The following is a 20460-nucleotide window of genomic DNA, read 5'->3' on the forward strand; positions in this document are numbered from 1 at the left end:
GTAGATACGATATGTAAACTATCAAAAGGGAGTTTCTAATTATGAAAGTATTATAGGGAAACACACAGACTCAGACTCACAATAAACCACTTTTTTATTTTCATGGATATAATTCTCTGACAGATGTTTTATGAAAGCAAACAAATATGACAAATACAGCTCTGAAAATGATGACATTGATGTATTTTTGTTTGAATGTAAAAAAGAAAACATTCACACACTGAAGCTGAGTGAAGTCAGTTGAAGCAAAGAAGCAGCATTTGGATAAGAAGCGTTGCTGAAGCTCTACTGGGAGCAGCGGTCAGGGTCCAGGGTTTGAGTGACAGGGCTCTGGCCATCCAGACTGGCCTCACAACTCACGGAGCCCGCCTTCCTCCACAGGTCTGCAGAGAGGCTCAGGGTGCTGCTCCAGCTGTAGTGGCCATCCCTCCCCAGGACCTCCAGGCTGTCTGACACCCCTGTGGAGCTGCTGCTGCCACCCACCTTCCAGCCCAACCTCCAGGCTGAGGGGGAGCCCCCGTTGGCCAGACACAACAGTGTGGCTTTGCCCTGCTGCAGCTCCCCTCTGGAGGGGGGGAGGACGGTCAGGCTGGGCCGCACCACACCCACTGGAGGAGAGACAGAGAGAGGAGAGGTGGAGAGGAGAGGGAGAGACCAGTGGCACCCAAATGGGAGGGAGGCCACGGAAACAACAAATGGTACAGCTGCTTATCATTTTGGAAATTAAACCAATGCAGTTTGTTTCACAGTTTCACTCACGGTAACTGCATTTCGAGAAACACTGAAAGGATTTAAATGTAAATATAATCAAGTAAATTCATCAGTGAAAAACACTAATAATGACATCAACACATCTGTTTTAAGTCTGCCACTCCATTAACTGGTCCCTGCATTAACTCTGGGAAAAAGTAGACATAATTAAGGGAATTTGTTCATCATTATTATCAATATTTTAAAGCCATTTGTTTGAAAACACCTGCCAATCCATAACTCTTCCCTGCAAATTCAAGAAGTGAAAGAATTATCGGTTAATGCAGTTAAAAGTTTCATCTGTGTCTCTTTCACTTCCTTCTCACCACATGTACAATTAATGAAACGTGACAATATATCAGAGGCTCTAATGGACTGAAATAATGTTTAGTGTTATTTATCTATTTTAAAGAAATCCATAAAACTATTAATTGTAAATATTGCTTTAATATCAATATAGATGAAAAGTTATGAAATCTCAACTGATAAAGGCTGTAATTAGCTGGAAATACTTTAAAGCAATCCCCATGATAAATAAAGTATATTTGAAAATGGAGGATTTTTGTGAAAATCTAATTTTTTTTTTTTTTTTTTTTTTTTTTTAAATGGCCTCGGAGATATTTTTTCTCACACTGACTTCACATTTCACACACAAATCCTCAAAAAATAGTTAATAATGTAACTATTATAAATGATAACGAGAAAAAAGTGAAATCATATTTTTCTTTCCATTTTCATACACAATTTGTTAAAAGTCAATGTAGTATTGTAGAAATATCAGGTACTTACAGTCAATGATGAGTTTGGTTCCTCCACCAAAAGTGTACCACAGTGATACAAAGTCATTAAGAGGCCGTACAAAAACCTCCTGCACATGAAACAAGAATCTGTCCAACTAAAAACTCTGCTTTCCCACAACAAAACTACAAAATGAATCATAGAAACATGAATGTTGATTGATGCTTTTTCAAATTATGTGATGAAACAAGAAAATTTAATACAATTTGCTTCAATTTTTAATGAATTACAGAGAAATTACAATGAAGGTTTTACCCATGAAAACTTTTTTCATCACAGTTTTTAATTACTTATAACAATAAGTTAATTACTTGAAGCCAAAATATATATACAAAAAAGATCGTCTATTTCAACACCTTAATAATCATGTTTATAAAATATGCTCATGTAAACCAACCACAGATGAAAAGCCATATCATACAAACCACAGTGCACTCCACTTTAATCCACAGCAGTAAATATACATTTCCAAATATTTCTGAAACAAGTATTTTTTATAATCCAATAAGTGTATAGATGGTGTGTATCCAAGCAGTATTTCCAGCTGATTTTGTGTCCCACATTGCCTTGAGTCTGTGGAGAGCAGACAGATGATTTCCATAGAGAGGAGGCTTTGCATGGTCAGCTTATCCTCCAGTGAACTGAGAAGGTTTATAGTCCTGTGAGTTCAACACTGCAGGACTCACATGTGTCAGTCAAGACAGCACAAAGCACAAGCAGCATGACTCTCATCAGCATCTTCATCTGGACGCTGGCCTGCTGCTGCTTCACAGGTTGATTCACTCAGCAAAATATCAGCCATGCTGGACTGTGTTTTCTGTCATTGATTTGTGCTGATAAATGAAGCTTTTGTTTTTTGTCTGCAGGATCCAGCAGTCAGGTGACTGTGACTCAGCCTCTAGTGGTGACATTTACTCCAGAATCCACTGTCACCCTGTCCTGTAAAACCGACAAAGCCGTTTACACAGATGATGATGGAGATGAGGCACTTTACTGGTATCAACAGAAATCTGGAGAAACTCCTAAACTCTTAATAAAATATGTGAATCAACGTCACTCAGGAACACCAGCTCGGTTTAGTGGCACTGGAAGTAGGACTGACTTCACTTTGACCATCAGTGGAGTCCAGGCTGAAGATGCAGCAGTTTATTACTGTCTGAGTGACCATGGGACAGACGATGATGTTCTGTTCACACAGTGATAGAGAGCCGTACAAAAACCTCCCTCAGTCAGACTGCATAGACACTAACTTGTTAGAGCAGGAACTGACTGCAGCTGCTGAAGGGGAAGAGACTCTGACACAGACCACTGAACACAGAGCTGAGTCTGACCTGCAGCCTCAAACAGCATCACCAGTATATTACCACAAATATGTAAGATCATTTCAAAATGACTGAGCAAAACTGATGTAAATACTCAGAAATCATTGGTTTATATTGGATGTCATTCTTTTAAAGAAGAGTGTTTGAATTTTGCTCAATGGCATCAAATACTGAGAAACAATTTTCTCTTCTCTTTTATATGAAAAGAGTGACCCATTTAATATATATATATATATATATATATATATATATATATATATAAACAGTCCATCATGAAGAGACTTACAGTGTGAATTCTCTTTTCACCCTGCACCTTTAATGGCACCACAACTGTCATTCCCTCCTGAAAACAGAAGTGAAACTGAGATTTGCGTGATCATTTATATACCAAGGTGTTCATTTTCCACACAGGGGAGATGCTGCAGATCAGCCAAAGCTAAAATATTATGTAATTGTTAAAAAAAAATATCCATACATGTAATGACTGATTCATCATGTGATTTTCAGAGCAAGCTTTATTTGCAAAGCATCAATCATCAACATGACAGTTATCAAGCACATTCATGTCTAGCTGCTACACACACTCCTCTCCAAGCTGTTGCTGTCCAACACTATACAGTCGTGTTCTCCATCACACAAAGCTTGAAGTGACTCTGACATTCAAACAGATTTTGATGAGAGCAGCATGCGTGACCTTCCTCCTGCTCCGGGCTTCATCCAGCCACTCTAGCCCTCACACTGGCTCCTGTGGAGGGACTGGCTCTGGGTGTGCTGGTGATGGGCGACCTTGCAGGAGTACAGCTCTCCCTGCAGCCAGCGGTCGCGGCTCAGGGTCAGGGTGCTGCTGCTGCTGTAGCGTCCGCTCTTCTCCTCCTCCGAGCTGGTCAGGACCCCCTCTGTCACCTCTGTGCCGTCCACCTCCCAGCTCACCACGGCTCCCTGAGGAGAGTAGCCGGTCAACAGGCAGGCCAGCGTGGCTGAGCCCCCAGAGGTCTGCTCAGAGGAGGGGGGGAGCAGAGAGACTGAGGGTCTGACCATGGGGCCAGCTGGAGGGGAGAGCAGACAGACACAAGGAGGAGAGTCACTTCTACTGGACAACACACAGCTGCATATGTGACAGGACAGATCACACAGTTTAACCTGCAGTATGCTCACTGTGTACATGGTAGACTGGCATGGAGAGGTTTACAAATATGAATCCATCATAAGATGCTGATTGTCAGTTTAGGAAGATACTGTGCAACTTCAGATATTTAAACTGATCGAAAAAAACAAAATCCAGCATTATTGTTATTATTTTAAAAATGAAACACATTCTTGGAAAAGTTGGGAAACATAACCCAAGCATGAGTTTAACATCTACTATATAGAAAGGACATGTGTAAAAGTTAAATGACAAGATAAACACCACACTATGTACAATGTACCGAAAGGTGAGGGGAATCATTTATCTTCATGTAATCCATCACAGATTAAAGATTATCTGCATTAAATTGCAATAATTTACACAATCCACTGGATGACTGAAATGCAGTAACATAATCTGATGTGTTTTGTCTCCATTAAAGGTTTAATTCTCAGTTACAGTTACAGTTATTTAAAAAATGTATTATCAGTATCTATCACATTATTTTTTACCTTATCAATAATAATTGTGTATTTTACATTTAATTCAATATTCGGTTTTCCCTTTAAATACAAATTCCAGAACAATACAGCTTCTATTATTATGAGACATAATGAATATGAACTCTCATTAACTACTGTATTATTAATTAAAAATACATTTTAATGTGAATTCAACATATGTGTATGAGTAATAACATTAATTTAATTTTAAAATTTAAGTTTAAAGTTTCATTTTAACATCTCAGTTTAACTTTAGCTGATTTTATTTGAACTTTTAAACATTTTACCTGGAATAATTCATTACTCAGCTGTCAGAAATTTCCTATTCTGTCCAGTTTTTAAAGATTAGAAAATAATTCAGACTTACTGTTTAGGATGAGTTTGGTCCCACCACCAAACGTGTACCACAGTGATAAAAGCTGGTTAAGCCGTCGTACAAAAACCTCCTTCACACAACAGTGAACACACAGCACCCAAATGTGACCTACCCATGAAACACAACACTGACAAACACCATCTGAATTCACTAATAGAGTAAACGAAATGAATAAATTAATTTTAAAAAACATGAGGTTTATATCGACTGCAAAAATTTGAAACCATTCAGATAATATAACAGAGTATGCACACTGGATTGCTTTTATTTCCATCATAACTCTGCTCATATCAGTAAATGTTTTGGTTAATTTAAAAGAAAAAGCCTTAGTTTATTGAAATGTACTCTGTTAACCCCACAGTACACTGCAATGTTTAAGACTGGTGAACATATTGCGTAAAAAAAAACTTGCACAATAAGCACATGAAATCTATATGACACACACACATGTGTCATATTAGTAATACACAAACCACTAATTCAACTTGACTGAGGCAACATAACTGAACCAGCTGTTTGTTGCTTCTTCAAATTTAACCGTCAGCCTGAAAAAAATAATATAACATAAAGAAGCCTGTATTGCAGTGAGCAGTTTTCTGTGAAATCAAAACCAAACATGTGTCTCTGCAGGTGAACTGATGTCAACTGCTGTGCTAATGAATGTTTAACTGGTGACTGACTGACATGTAAAGGGACAAATCATTCCCCTTGGAGTCTCTCCAACATCTTCCCTCCTCACACACACATACACACACACACACACACACACACACACACACACACACACACACACACACACACACACACACACACACACACACACACACACACACACACACACACAGGTTTCTGTTTGACAATGAAGGAGGTGTTTTGAATGGCTGCTGTGCATCACTGCTCCCAGAACAGTTTAAGACCTGCCACTGAGCCAAGACTGTGCCATTCTCTGTGATCAAAATAATGATGATGCTACTGATTCCTCTGGTAACTGCGCTGCTGCTCCGACTGCCAGGTGAGATGACAGGAACTCCTTTCATGAAATGTTCACTGTTAAAGTGGAAACCAAGCTCTCTTTGGTTTGAAGTTTCATGTTGGACTACTTCAAATATGTCACCCTAAAATAATATCTGATTTTTTACAGGATCCAGTGGCAGTAAAGTTGTGACTCAGTCCCCTGTATCCAAGTCTGTTGGTCTGGGAGAAACTGTCTCTCTGAGCTGTACAGCCAGTTCAGGAGTTGATGATGATCTGAGTTGGTACCTGCAGAAACCTGGACAGACTCCCAAACTGCTGTTTTATAAAATAAGTACACGTGCATCAAACACTCCTGATCATTTCAGCAGCAGCGGCTCTGAACCCGACTTCACTCTGACCATCAGTGGAGTCAAGGCTGAAGATGCAGGAGTTTACTACTGTATGGGAGCATATCGTGGTCCGGTGTTCACACAGTGATAGAGAGCTGTACAAAAACCTCCCTCAGTCAGACTGCATAGACACTGACTTGTTAGAGCAGGAACTGACTGCAGCTGCTGAAGGGAAAGAGACTCTGACACAGACCACTGAACACAGAGCTGAGTCTGACCTGCAGCCTCAACAAGCATCACCATTTTATTTCCCTCAGTATAAACCTTTATTACAGACACATTTCCTAATCCACAACCATTTAGCAGATCAATCTCATAATGCACCACAAGTCAAAATGTCACTGTTAACATCTCATATTGGAGTCAGAGTTCTCTCTAAGTTTATGACAGGCCTACTCAAAGTCAAAAATGTGGATTGAATCATTTATTATCACACAAAATATCACAGAATGCAAATTCTGTTCCATTATTGATTTTGCCTCTGAGGTAAAATTGTCTGTAATATTTATCCGTCAGGGCCCATATTCCCACTGCACACGTTTCCACTTCCAGTTCCAGAAAAAGCAAAACAGAGAAATGGCTGAGCCTGAACTTTGATAAACACACTTTGTTTCCCTCATGTCCATCCAGTTGATGTAAGGTGATGAGCTGAGGCTGTGTGGAGAGGTTTGCTGCTTGGCCTCAGGCTGAGCCGCCCTGGTCTGTCTGCAGGGAGAGAAGCTAAAGACGCTCAGAGGACGACTGGCCATCTGGAGCGGCTGGTCCACCTGTGGCCGAGGGTCAGCCCAGTTACACCAGAACACACATTTCTAATCATTTCCAGTAATTAGTAATGAAATCCCTTAGTCATTTTTTTATGGAGAGTTACGCCATGGCCAGCAGGGGATGCACTGAATCAGGTTATGGGCATACAGTAACATGGACAAGAATGGAGAACAAGATAAAATAAAAGAGAAAAAGTAGAACAGCAATGGACATTTCGAATATGGGATATTTAAAAGATCAACAAATTCCAGGGAGGGATGAGCTCTCACTCCACCACACCTCTTCTTCCTTTTCTGTTTCACAAGAACAGGTGTGTTTGCTTCCTTCCCATGGATTTTGCATGACTTTGATGCATCAGTGCTCAGCAGAGTTTAAATGCTCACTGTAGGTCTCAGTGAATCTGAACTGTTTTCATGCAGTCACACCTAAAACTGCATCAGGATGATGTTGCCAGTAGCTCTGCTTGTCATGTTGGGTTTCCTGAGTCAGGGTGAGAAAATTTCAACATCTATCTAATATTGCTCATTTAATCTGAACTGCTGCTCTGTGTTGTTGGTGATGAAATATTTCTTTTCGAGACTAACATTTAACATTTTATTTCAGAGTCTTCTGCCAACAACTTTCTGACTCAGCCTGACAAATCCAAGTCTGTGAGTCTTGGAGGGACTGTGTCCATCAGCGCCACAGGGAGTTCAAATATCGGTGCTGATCTCAGCTGGTACCTTCAGAAACCCGGACAGGCTCCAAAACTTCTTATATACACAACATCACGTCTAAACTCAGGAACTCCATCCAGATTCAGAGGCAGTAGTTCTGGTTCCAGCTACACCTTAACCATCAGTGGTTTTCAAGCTGAAGATGCGGGAGATTATTTCTGTCTTGGATATCATGGTAGCAGTGGCAACACACGGTTCACACGGTGATTTTGAGTCGTACAAAAACCTCCCTCAGTTTGTGTGCATTGAAAACGGCCTGCTGCAGGTGCTGAGGCTGAGGGAAGAGACTGTGATGTGGAGAACTGGTCCACTGAACACAGCACTCTGGCCCTGGCACACAAGTGTCATCAAGCATGAACACACACTGACTCTACATGATACTGAAACACACTGAGAGACACTTTTTGAACGTGCAGCTGGAACATCCCCTGTAAAACTAAACTTCTCATGAAAGCACTGGTGAGGTTTGACTCATCTTGGACTCTAGCACTGATGTTTTGTAGCATTTAAAAGGTTTTCATGCAAAATGTCATAAATTAGTTTAAACAATTATCTTTGTCACTCAATATGCAATTAGACAATATTACCGACTTGGATGTTGAGGGAAAGAAGGGTGGAGAAGAGTCGAAACGATATGTAAACTATCAAATCGGTGTTTCTAATGGAACATACACAGACTCAGACAAATTATAATCCACTGTTTTATTTTCATTGTTGTTAACCTGTGACAAATATTTTATGAAAGCAAACATTTCAAATACAGCTCTGAAAAATGATGACATTTATGTAATTTTGTTCGAATGTGTAAAAGTGACATTCACACACTGAAGCTGAGTGAAGTCAGTTGAAGCAAAGAAGCAGCATTTGGATAATAAGCGTTGCTGAAGCTCTACTGGGAGCAGCGGTCAGGGTCCAAGGTTTGAGTGACAGGGCTCTGGCCATCCAGACTGGCCACACAGCTCACGGAGCCCGCCTTCCTCCACTGGTCTGCAGAGAGGCTCAGGGTGCTGCTCCAGCTGTAGTGGCCGTCCCTCCCCAGGACCTCCAGGCTGTTTGACACCCCTGAGGAGCTGCTGCAGCCCCCCACCTTCCAGCCCAGCCTCCAGGCTGAGGGGGAGCCCCCGTTGGCCAGACACAGCAGTGTGGCTTTGCCCTGCTGCAGCTCCCCTCTGGAGGGGGGGAGGACGGTCAGGGTGGGCTGCACCACACCCACTGGAGGAGAGACAGAGAGAGGAGAGGTGGAGAGGAGAGGGAGAGACCAGTGGCACCCAAATGGGAGGGAGGCCACGGAAATAATAAATGGTACAGCTGCTTATCATTTTGGAAATTAAAACAATGCAGTTTGTTTTACAGTTTCACTCACTGTAACTGCATTTACAGAAACAATGAAAGGATTTAAACGTAAATATAATCAAGCAAATTCATTGTTGAAAAACGCTAATAATGACATCAGCACATCTGTTTTAAGTCTTCCACTCCATTAACTGATCCCTGCATTAACTGTGGGAAAATGTAGACACAATCAAGGGAATTAGTTGATCATTATTATTAATATTATAAAGTCATTTGTTTGAAAACATCTGCCAATCCATAACTCTTCCCTGCAAATACAAGAAGTGAAAGAATTATCGGTTAATGCAGTTAAAAGTTTCATCTGTGTCTCTCTCACTTCCTTCTCACCACATGTACAATTAATGAAACGTGACAATATATCAGAGGCTCTAACGGACTGAAATAACGTTTAGTGTGATTTATCTATTTTAAACGCATTCATGAAACTTGAAATTGTAAAGACTGCTTTAATATCAACATAAGTGAGAAGTTATGAAATCTCAATTCAACTTATAAAAACTGTAATTTGCTGGAAATACTTAAATAAAATCCCTATGGTAATAAATATAGTGTATTTACAAATGGGGGATTTTTTTTTTAACTTCTCAGTTTTTCTAAATGGAGATATCTTGTTATGACTCTGACCGCACATTTCAGTCAAAACAGTGCACACACAAATCCTCAAAATACTAGATATTTAGGTAACAATAATAAATGATCAAGAGTAAAAAGTTAAATGATCTTTTTCTTTCCTTCTTCATACACAATTTGTTTAAAATCAGTGTAGTTTATTTGTAGAAATATCAGGTACTTACAGTCAATGACGAGTTTGGTTCCTCCACCAAAAGTCAACCACAGTGATACAAACTCATTAAGAGGCCGTACAAAAACCTCCTGCACATGAAACAAGAATCTGTCCAACTAAAAACTCTGCTTTGAAACAACAAAACTGCAAAATTCATAATAGAAACATAAATGTTGACTTATGCTTTTTGAAATTATGTGATGAAACAAGAAAATTTAATACATTTTCTTTCAATTTTGTGCAAATTACAGAGAAATAACAGTGAAGGTTTTACCCATGAAAACTTTTTTCATCACAGTTTTTAATCTGTTAGAACAATAAGTACGTTAAATACTTGAATGCAAAATATAGATTAAAAAAAGTTTGAAAAAAATCATCTATTCCAACACTATAATAATCATGTTTGAAAAATATGCCTATGTAAATCAACCACAGATTAAAAGGCATATCATACAAACCACACAGTGAAAATCACTTTAATCCACAGCAATAAATACTAATTTCCAAATTTTCCTGAAACAAGTATTTCTGTAATCCAGTAAGAGAATAGATGGTGTGTATCCAAGCAGTATTTCCAGCTGATTTTGTGTCCCACATTGCCTTCAGTCTGTGGAGAGCAGACAGATGATTTCCATAGGGAGGAGGCTTTGCATGGTCAGCTGATCCTCCAGTGAACTGAGAAGGTTTATAGTCCTGTGAGTTTAACACTGCAGGACTCACATGTGTCAGTCAACGCAGCACAAAGCACAAGCAGCATGACTCTCATCAGCATCTTCATCTGGACGCTGGCCTGCTGCTGCTTCACAGGTTGATTCACTCAGCAAAATATCAGCCATGCTGGACTGTGTTTTGTGTCATTGATTTGTGCTGATAAATGAAGCTTTTGTTTTTGTCTGCAGGATCCAGCAGTCAGGTGACTGTGACTCAGCCTCCAGTGGTGACATTTACTCCAGGATCCACTGTCACCCTGTCCTGTAAAGCCAACCCAAAGGCTTATACTTGGCCAGATGGAGATTTTGGAATAGGCTGGTATCAGAAGAAATCTGGAGAAGTTCCCAAACTCCTGATCTACTATGGTCGAAAGACTGCAAGTGGTGTTCCCTCTCGATTCACCGGCAGTGGAGACGGTGTTAATCCTGTTTTGACCATCAGTGGAGTCCAGGCTGAAGATGCAGCAGTTTATTACTGTCAGAGTTACCATAGTGGCAATGTGTTCACACAGTGATAGAGAGCCGTACAAAAACCTCCGTCAGTCAGACTGCATAGACACTGACTTGTTAGAGCAGGAAGTGACTGCAGCTGCTGAAGGGGAAGAGACTCTGACACAGGCCACTGAACACAGAGCTGAGTCTGACCTGCAGCCTCAACCAGCATCACCAGTATATTACTAAAAATATGTAACGTCTAGCTGCTACACACACTCCTCTCCAAGCTGCTGCTCTCCAACACTATACAGTCGTGTTCTCCATCACACAAAGCTTGAAGTGACTCTGACATTCAAACAGATTTTGATGAGAGCAGGAGGAGTGTCCTTCCTCCTGCTCCGGGCTTCATCCAGCCACTCTAGCCCTCACACTGGCTCCTGCGGAGGGACTGGCTCTGGGTGTGCTGATGATGGGCGACTCTGCAGGAGTACAGTTCTCCCTGCAGCCAGCGGTCCCGGCTCAGGGTCAGGGTGCTGCTGCTGCTGTAGCGTCCGCTCTTCTCCTCCTCCGAGCTGGTCAGGACCCCCTCTGTCACCTCTGTGCCGTCCACCTCCCAGCTCACCACGGCTCCCTGAGGAGAGTAGCCGGTCAACAGGCAGGCCAGCGTGGCCGAGCCCCCAGAGGTCTGCTCAGAGGAGGGGGGGAGCAGAGAGACTGAGGGTCTGACCATGGGGCCAGCTGGAGGGGAGAGCAGACAGACACAAGGAGGAGAGTCACTTCTACTGGACAACACACAGCTGCATATGTGACAGGACAGATCACACAGTTTAACCTGCAGTATGCTCACTGTGTACATGGTAGACTGGCATGGAGAGGTTTACAAATAATCCATCATAAGATGCTGATTGTCAGTTTAGGAAGATACTGTGCAACTTCAGATATTTAAACTGATCGAAAAAAAACAAAATCCAGCATTATTGTTGTTATTTTAAAAATGAAACACATTCTTGGAAAAGTTGGGAAACATAACCCAAGCATGAGTTTAACACAGGGGCGTGCGGTCATAATAAGCTATTAATGCAGCGCATGCCCAAGCCCTTCAATTAAAATCTTTAAAATGTTGGTCTCCTAGTGTGTCCTTTTATAATATACCTTATTTCTATCATTTTGGTTGCAAACCGCTGCCTATATACACGTATTTATCTCATTCTGCTAGCGAAATGCTGGAAAGTTGACAGCTTGTCGCGCGCATGCGCTCTGTGATACGAGTATTGACAGTAGTTTTGTAGCCGGTGTTTCTGTACGTGGGCGTTTTGAATGGAAAATAAGCTGCCTGCGAATCAGCTTTTCAGAAGACGCATGCGCAACACGAGTAGCTACGTAGCAAGCTCGCTTGAAATGTTAAGCGGCAACAGCAAGTCATTCACTGGACAGCTAGCTACCGTTAACGTGGTTAGCTGGCTAGCTAGCACGGGAACGCTAACATTAGTTTGTTCTTTCATCTGCATCGTGCCACTCAAAAGGGGTGAAAATACAACTTCAATTGAGTAACCTGGCATGTTTCATCGATTTAGGCTATTGCAGGTGTTGTGAAAAAGAGGTGTTCTCTGACGTTTATCACTTTGGTGCGTAGCCTGATGGGCAGCTGGGCATGTCTGTGTGTCATTTCATTGACGATGCAGGCTAGCTGGAGACATTGCTGTGTGTTTGCAGGCTAGCTGCTGACATTGCTGTGTGTTTTCACCCCGTGGCACGTCCGAATAGTTCCCATCTCGTGGTAAATTCCAGCATCTTATTGGTCACAGTGCGAGCATGTTCATGTGTCATTTGCTTGACTCTGTGGCTGTGTCCGAAATCACTCACTCACTCACTACTCCCTACTCACTATATAGGGAATTCAATGTAGTGGACTATATAGTGAACTCAATAGTGGACCGTTTCGGACACGACTTCGCCCGTTGTTCGGCGCCGTTCCGCAATGCATGACGGGATATATTGCCTGGTTAGTGACCATCGGATGTCCACCATAGATATCTATGATGTCCACTACATTTTGCGGTGGATTGTGGGATACATCTAGTGGACTATATAGTGAACATAAATAATCACTAGACATTCGGACACCCCTACAAAATGGCGTAATCACTATATAGTGCACTATATAGTGGTTAGGGAGTGATTTCGGACACAGCCACAGGCTGTGTCCGAAATCTGAAAAAATCTAACTATTACTGCATCATCCGTCCGTTCTAATAATTTCCGCTTTCATTTACACTGTAAATTGCAACACATTGTTGTTGGTAACATTGGGGCAAAATACGCACGCGTGTCTATCAAAATCGAGTTGTCGAGTTGATATAGAATAGTTAAAAACCATATTATGCGTTTTTATTAATAAATAAATATCCAAAAATTTTCGAGCTTGCGCCCTCACGGGCGATCGCATGAAATTGGTACCATAGCATGACTACACAAAAACGTCACCGCTCGCCACTGGTTTAACATCTACTATATAGAAAGGACGTGTAAAAGTTAAATGACAAGATAAACACCACACTATGTACAATGTACCTATAGGTGAGGGGAGTCATTTATCTTCATGTAATCCATCACAGATTAAAGATTATCTGCATTAAATTGCAATAATTTACACAATCCACTGGATGACTGAAATGCAGTAACATAATCTGATGTGTTTTGTCTCCATTAAAGGTTTAATTCTCAGTTACAGTTACAGTTATTTAAAAAATGTATTATCAATATCTATCACATTATTTTTTACCTTATCAATAATAATTGTGTATTTTACATTTTCCCTTTTAATACAAATTCCAGAACAATATAGCTTCTATTATTATGAGACATAATGAATATGAACTCTCATTAACTACTGTATTATTAATTAAAAATAAATTTTAATGTGAATTCAACATATGTGTATGAGTAATTACATGAATTTAATTTTAAAATTTAAGTTTAAAGTTTCATTTTAACATCTCAGTTTCACTTTTAACTGATTTTATTTGAACTTTTAAACATTTTACCAGTAATAATTCATTACTCAGCTGTCAGAAATTTCCTATTCTGTCCAGTTTTTAAAGATTAGAAAATAATTCAGACTTACTGTTTAGGATGAGTTTGGTCCCACCACCAAACGTGTACCACAGTGATAAAAGCTGGTTAAGCCGTCGTACAAAAACCTCCTTCACACAACAGTGAACACACAGCACCCATATGTGACCTACCCATGAAACACAACACTGACAAACACCACCTGAATACACTAATAGAGTAAACGAAATGAATAAATTAATTAAAAAAAAAACGTGAGGTTTGTATCGACTGTAAAAATTTGAAACCATTCCGATAAAATAACAGAGTATGCACACTGGATTACTTTTATTTCCATCATAACTCTGCTCATATCAGTAAATCTTTTGGTTAATTTAAATGAAAGAGCCTTAGTTTATTGAAATGTACTCTGTTAACCCCACAGTACACTGCAATGTTTAAGACTGGTGAACATATTGCACAAAACAAACTTCCACAAAACAATAAGCACTTCAAATCTATATGTGACGCACACATGCGTGATATTAGTAATACACAAACCACAAATTCAACTTGATTGAGGCAACATAACTGAACCAGCTGTTTGTTGCTTCTTCAAATTTAACCATCAACCAGAAAAAATCCATACAAAATAAAGAAGCCTGTTTTGCAGTGAGCAGTTTTCTCTGAAATCAAAACCAAACATGTGTCTCTGCAGGTGAACTGATGTCAGCTGCTGTGCTAATGAATGTTTAACTGGTGACTGACTGACATGTAAAGGGACAAATCATTCCCCTTGGAGTCTCTCCAACATCTTCCCTCCTCACACACACACACACACACACACACACACACACACAAACACACAGGTTTCTGTTTGACAATGAAGGAGGTGTTTTGAATGGCTGCTGTGCATCACTGCTCCCAGAACAGTTTAAGACCTGCCACTGAGCCAAGACTGTGCCATTCTCTGTGATCAAAATAATGATGATGCTACTGATTCCTCTGGTAACTGCGCTGCTGCTCCGACTGCCAGGTGAGATGATGGGAACTCCTTTCATGAAATGTTCACTGTTAAAGTGGAAACCAAGCTCTCTTTGGTTTGAAGTTTCATGTTGGACTACTTCAAATACGTCACCCTAAAATAATATCTGATTTTCTACAGGATCCAGTGGCAGTAAAGTTGTGACTCAGTCCCCTGTATCCAAGTCTGTTGGTCTGGGAGAAACTGTCTCTCTGAGCTGTACAGCCAGTTCAGGAGTTGATGATGATCTGAGTTGGTTGGTACCTGCTGAAACATGGACAGACTCCCAAAATGCTGTTTTATAAAATAAGTACAAGTGCATCAGACACTCCTGATCATTTCAGCAGCAGCGGTTCTCAACCTGACTACTGACAACCTGCAACCTCAACAAGCATCACCATTTTATTTCCCTCAGTATAAAACTTTGTTACAGACACATTTCCTAATCTACAACCATTTAGCACATCAACCTCATAATGCAACAGAAGGCAAAATGTCACTGAAAACATCCCATATTGGAGTCACAGTTCTCTCTAGGTTATGACAGGCCTACTCACAGTCAAAATGTGGATTGAATCATTTATTATCATGAAAATCACACAATGTGAATCATGATGCATTGCTGAGTTTTCCTCTGAGGTAAAATTGTCTGTAATATTTATCAGTCAGGGCCCATATTCCCACTGCACATGTTTCCACTTCCAGTAGCAGAAAAAGCAAAAGAGAGAAATGGCTGAGCCTCTACTTTGATAAACACACTTTGGTTCCTTCATGTCCATCCAATTGATGTAAGTTGATGAGCTGAGGCTGTGTGGAGAGGTTTGCTGCTTGGCCTCAGGCTGAGCCGCCCTGGTCTGTCTGCAGGGAGAGAAGCTAAAGACGGAGCTCAGAGGACGACTGGCCATCTGGAGCGTCTGGTCCACCTGTGGCTGAGGGTCAGCCCGGTTACACCAGAACACACATTTCTAATCATTTTCAGTAATTCATGACGAAATTTGATCTTTTATGGTGAGTTTAGCCCCACGAATAAAACTGGGGGATTGCCAGCAGGGGACGCACTGAGTCAGGTTATGGGCATACAGTAACATGGACAAGAATGAAGAACAAGAAAAAAGAAAAGAGAAAAAGTAGAACAGCAAGGGAAAAATTTAATATTCAAAAGATCAACAAAATCCAGGGAGGGATGAGCTCTCACTCCAACACACCTCTTCTTCCTTTTCTGTTTCACAAGAACAGGTGTGTTTGCTTTCTTCCCATGGATTTTGCATGACTTTGATGCATCAGTGCTCCACAGAGTTTAAATGCTCACTGTAGGTCTCAGTGAATCTGAAGTCTTTTCATGCACTCACACCTAAAACTGCATCAGGATGATGTTGCCAGTAGCTCTGCTTGTCATGCTGGCTTTCTGACTCAGCCTGACAAATCCAAGTCTGTGAGTCTCGGAGGGACTGTGTCCATCAGCGCCACAGGGAGTTCAAATATCGGTGCTGATCTCAGCTGGTACCTTCAGAAACCCGGACAGGCTCCCAAACTTCTGATATATTATGCATCAACTCTAAACTCAGGAACTCCATCCAGATTCAGAGGCAGTAGATCTGGTTCCAGCTACACCTTAACCATCAGTGGTGTTCAGGCTGAAGATGCTGGAGATTACTACTGTCTTGGTGCTCATGGTGGTGGAGTGTTCACACGGTGATTTTGAGTCGTACAAAAACCTCCCTCAGTTTGTGTGCATTGAAAACGGCCTGCTGCAGGTGCTGAGGCTGAGGGAAGAGACTGTGATGTGGAGAACTGGTCCACTGAGCACAGCACTCTGGCCCTGGCACACAAGTGTCATCAAGCATGAACACACACTGACTCTACGTGATACTGAAACACACTGAAGCACACATTTTGAACATGCAACTGGAACATCCTCTGCAAAACTAAACTTCTCATGAAAGCATTGGTGAGGTTTGACTCATCTTCGACTCCAGAGGCAGATGTTGAACAGGTTTTGTGCTGATGTTTCATAGTATCTTAAAGTGTTTTCATGTAAAATGAAACAAATAAGTTTAAACATATTTTTCACTTAATATGCAAATAGACAGTATTACTGACTTGGATGTTGAAGGAAAGCTGGGGAAGAGTAGATATGATACTGGGACTACCAAAGTGGTGTTTCTAATAAATTAATAATAATGACATATACAGACAACAACTCACTACAATCCACTCTTTTATTTTCATGGTTATTATTGTGTGACAAATGTTTTATGAAAGCAAACAAACATTTCAAATACAGCTCTGAAAAAGGATGACATTGATGTATTTTTGTTTGAATGTGTAAAAGTGACATTCACACACTGAAGCTGAGTGAAGTCAGTTGAAGCAAAGAAACAGCATTTGGATAAGAAGCGTTGATGAAGCTCTACTGGGAGCAGCGGTCCGGGTCCAGGGTTTGAGTGACAGGGCTCTGGCCATCCAGACTGGCCTCACAGCTCACGGAGCCCGCCTTCCTCCACTGGTCTGCAGAGAGGCTCAGGGTGCTGCTCCAGCTGTAGTGGCCGTCCCTCCCCAGGACCTCCAGGCTGTCTGACACCCCTGAGGAGCTGCTGCGGCCCCCCACCTTCCAGCCCAGCCTCCAGGCTGAGGGGGAGCCCCCGTTGGCCAGACACAGCAGTGTGGCTTTGCCCTGCTGCAGCTCCCCTCTGGAGGGGGGGAGGACGGTCAGGCTGGGCCGCACCACACCCACTGGAGGAGAGACAGAGAGAGGAGAGGTGGAGAGGAGAGGGAGAGACCAGTGGCACCCAAATGAGAGGGAGGCCACAGAAACAACAAATGGTACAGCAGCTTATCATTTTGGAAATTAAAACAATGCAGTTTGTTTTACAGTTTCACTCACTGTAACTGCATTGACAGAAACAATGAAAGGATTTAAACGTAAATATAATCAAGTAAATTCATCAGTGAAAAACATTAATAATGACATCAACACATCTGTTTTAAGTCTGCCACTCCATTAACTGATCCCTGCATTAACTGTGGGAAAATGGAGATACAATCAAGGGAATTTGTTGATGACTATTATTACTGACATAAAGCCATTTGTTTGAAAACATCTGCCAATCCATAACTCTTCCCTGCAAATACAAGAAGTGAAAGAATTATCGGTTAATGCAGTTAAAAGTTTCATCTCTGTCTCTTTCACTTCCTTCTCACCACATGTACAATTAATGAAACGTGACAATATATCAGAGGCTCTAATGGACTGAAATAACGTTTAATTGAGTTTATCTATTTTAATTGCATTTATGAAACTATTAATTATCAACATTGCTTTTATATCAGCATAGATGAAAAATTATGAAATCTCAATTCAACTGATAAAGATTGAAAGTGGCTGGAAATACTTTAAAGCAATCCCCATTATAAATAAAGTATATTTTAAAAGGGAGGATTTTTTGTGAAAGTCTAAGTTTTTTTTTAAACGGCCTTGGAGAATTTTTTTTCTCACACTGACTTCAGCTTTCACACATAAATCCTCAAAAAATAGTTAATAATGTGACTATGATAAATGATATCGAGCAAAAAGTGAAATCATATTTTTCTTTCCATTTTCATACACAATTTGTTAAAAATCATTGTAGTATTTTTTGTAGAAATATCAGGTACTTACAGTCAACGATGAGTTTGGTTCCTCCACCAAAAGTCCACCACAGTGATACAAAGTCATTAAGAGGCCGTACAAAAACCTCCTGCACATGAAACAAGAATCTGTCCAACTAAAAACTCTACTGTGTCACAACAAAACTGCAAAATGAATAATAGATACATAAATGTTGATTGATGCTTTTTCAAATTATGTGATGAAACAAGAAAAATTAATACAATTTGCTTCAATTTTGTATGAATTACAGAGAAATTACAATGAAGGTTTTACCCATGAAAACTTTTTTCATCACAGTTTTTAATTAGTTATAACAATAAGTTAATTACTTGAAGCCAAAATATATATACAAAAAAGATCGTCTATTCCAATACCTTAATAATCATGTTTGTAAAATATGCCCATGGAAACCAACCACAGATTAAAAGGTATATCATACAAACCACAGTGCACTCCACTTTGATCCCGAGCAGTAAATACTGATTTCCAAATATTTCTGAAACAAGTATTTTTTATAATCCAATAAGTGTATAGATGGTGTGTATCCAAGTAGTATTTCCAGCTTATTTTGTGTCCCACATTGCCTTGAGTCTGTGGAGAGCAGACAGATGATTTCCATAGAGAGGAGGCTTTGCATGGTCAGCTGATCCTCCAGTGAACTGAGAAGGTTTATAGTCCTGTGAGTTCAACACTACGGGACTCGCATGTGTCAGTCAACACAGCACAAAGCACAAGCAGCATGACTCTCATCAGCATCTTCATCTGGACGCTGGCCTGCTGCTGCTTCACAGGTTGATTCACTCAGCAAAATATCAGCCATGCTGGACTGTGTTTTCTGTCAATGATTTGTGCTGATAAATGAAGCTTTTGTTTTTGTCTGCAGGATCCAGCAGTCAGGTGACTGTGACTCAGCCTCCAGTGGTGACATTTACTCCAGGATCCACTGTCACCCTGTCTTGTAAAGTCAACCCAAAGGCTTATACTTGGTCAGATGGAGATTTTGGAATAGGCTGGTATCAGAAGAAATCTGGAGAAGCTCCCAAACTCCTGATCTACTTTGGCCGAAAGACTGCTAGTGGTATTCCCTCTCGATTCACTGGCAGTGGAGATGGTGTTAATGCTGCTTTGACCATCAGTGGAGCGCAGGCTGAAGATGCAGCAGTTTATTACTGTCAGAGTTACCATGATGGCCCAGTGTTCACACAGTGATAGAGAGCCGTACAAAAACCTCCCTCAGTCAGACTGCATAGACACTGACTTGTTAGAGCAGGAAGTGACTGCAGCTGCTGAAGGGGAAGAGACTCTGACACAGACCACTGAACACAGAGCTCAGTCTGACCTGCAGCCTCAACAAGCATCACCAGTGTATTACCACAAATATGTAAGATCGTTTCAAAATGACTGAGCACAATTCTATAAAAATGACAAGGTTGTCATATGAAAAGCGATATTTTCCCCTGCTTGGTCCAAAACCTGCCTCTTTCAGCTCACTGTTTGAGCTAATAGCGAATGATTGTTTACAAGCTCAAGCGAGTGCAGGACAGTGAGGGAGAGAGAGGACAGACCACAGGAGGAGCAAATACTGAGTTTTTTAGTCTTTCAAAAAGTTTGTCATTATTAATGTCAGAAATAGTTTATATTTTACTGATATTTTGAGTTTGTCTCTAGATAGATATCTATTTTTTAAAGCAGGCTATTTGTACTTTGAGTTTGATAGGCCCACAGTTACACTTT

General features: G+C 40.8%; 8 gene segments (V, D, J or C); 3 read left to right on the forward strand and 5 right to left on the reverse strand.

Annotated features, from left to right (window-relative positions):
- Window positions 1-229: 229 nt before the first annotated feature.
- On the reverse strand, window positions 230-1807 carry LOC115354484 (immunoglobulin lambda constant 6-like). The segment is given in 3 exon segments: window positions 230-608; window positions 1540-1618; window positions 1790-1807. Coding segments are annotated over 3 exon segments (420 nt in total).
- A 1624-nt stretch (window positions 1808-3431) lies between these two features.
- On the reverse strand, window positions 3432-4976 carry LOC115354130 (Ig lambda-1 chain C region-like). The segment is given in 2 exon segments: window positions 3432-3916; window positions 4867-4976. A coding segment is annotated over 1 exon segment (312 nt).
- Window positions 4977-5827: 851 nt separating this feature from the next.
- LOC115354126 (immunoglobulin kappa variable 2-24-like) lies at window positions 5828-6451 on the forward strand. The segment is given in 2 exon segments: window positions 5828-5887; window positions 6017-6451. Coding segments are annotated over 2 exon segments (363 nt in total).
- A 2051-nt stretch (window positions 6452-8502) lies between these two features.
- On the reverse strand, window positions 8503-10135 carry LOC115354485 (Ig lambda-3 chain C region-like). The segment is given in 2 exon segments: window positions 8503-9031; window positions 10132-10135. Coding segments are annotated over 2 exon segments (426 nt in total).
- A 463-nt stretch (window positions 10136-10598) lies between these two features.
- LOC115354486 (Ig kappa chain V region 3381-like) lies at window positions 10599-11082 on the forward strand. The segment is given in 2 exon segments: window positions 10599-10664; window positions 10757-11082. Coding segments are annotated over 2 exon segments (378 nt in total).
- A 202-nt stretch (window positions 11083-11284) lies between these two features.
- LOC115354128 (Ig lambda-1 chain C region-like) lies at window positions 11285-14185 on the reverse strand. The segment is given in 2 exon segments: window positions 11285-11740; window positions 14127-14185. A coding segment is annotated over 1 exon segment (312 nt).
- Window positions 14186-17487: 3302 nt separating this feature from the next.
- Window positions 17488-19112, reverse strand: LOC115354487 (Ig lambda-3 chain C region-like). The segment is given in 3 exon segments: window positions 17488-17810; window positions 18736-18841; window positions 19101-19112. Coding segments are annotated over 3 exon segments (441 nt in total).
- A 353-nt stretch (window positions 19113-19465) lies between these two features.
- LOC115354488 (immunoglobulin lambda variable 3-25-like) lies at window positions 19466-19935 on the forward strand. The segment is given in 2 exon segments: window positions 19466-19517; window positions 19610-19935. Coding segments are annotated over 2 exon segments (378 nt in total).
- The last annotated feature ends 525 nt before the right edge of the window (window positions 19936-20460 follow it).

Source organism: Myripristis murdjan, chromosome 22, assembly GCF_902150065.1.
Source record: "Myripristis murdjan chromosome 22, fMyrMur1.1, whole genome shotgun sequence".
In the NCBI taxonomy this organism is placed as follows: Eukaryota; Metazoa; Chordata; class Actinopteri; order Holocentriformes; family Holocentridae; genus Myripristis; species Myripristis murdjan.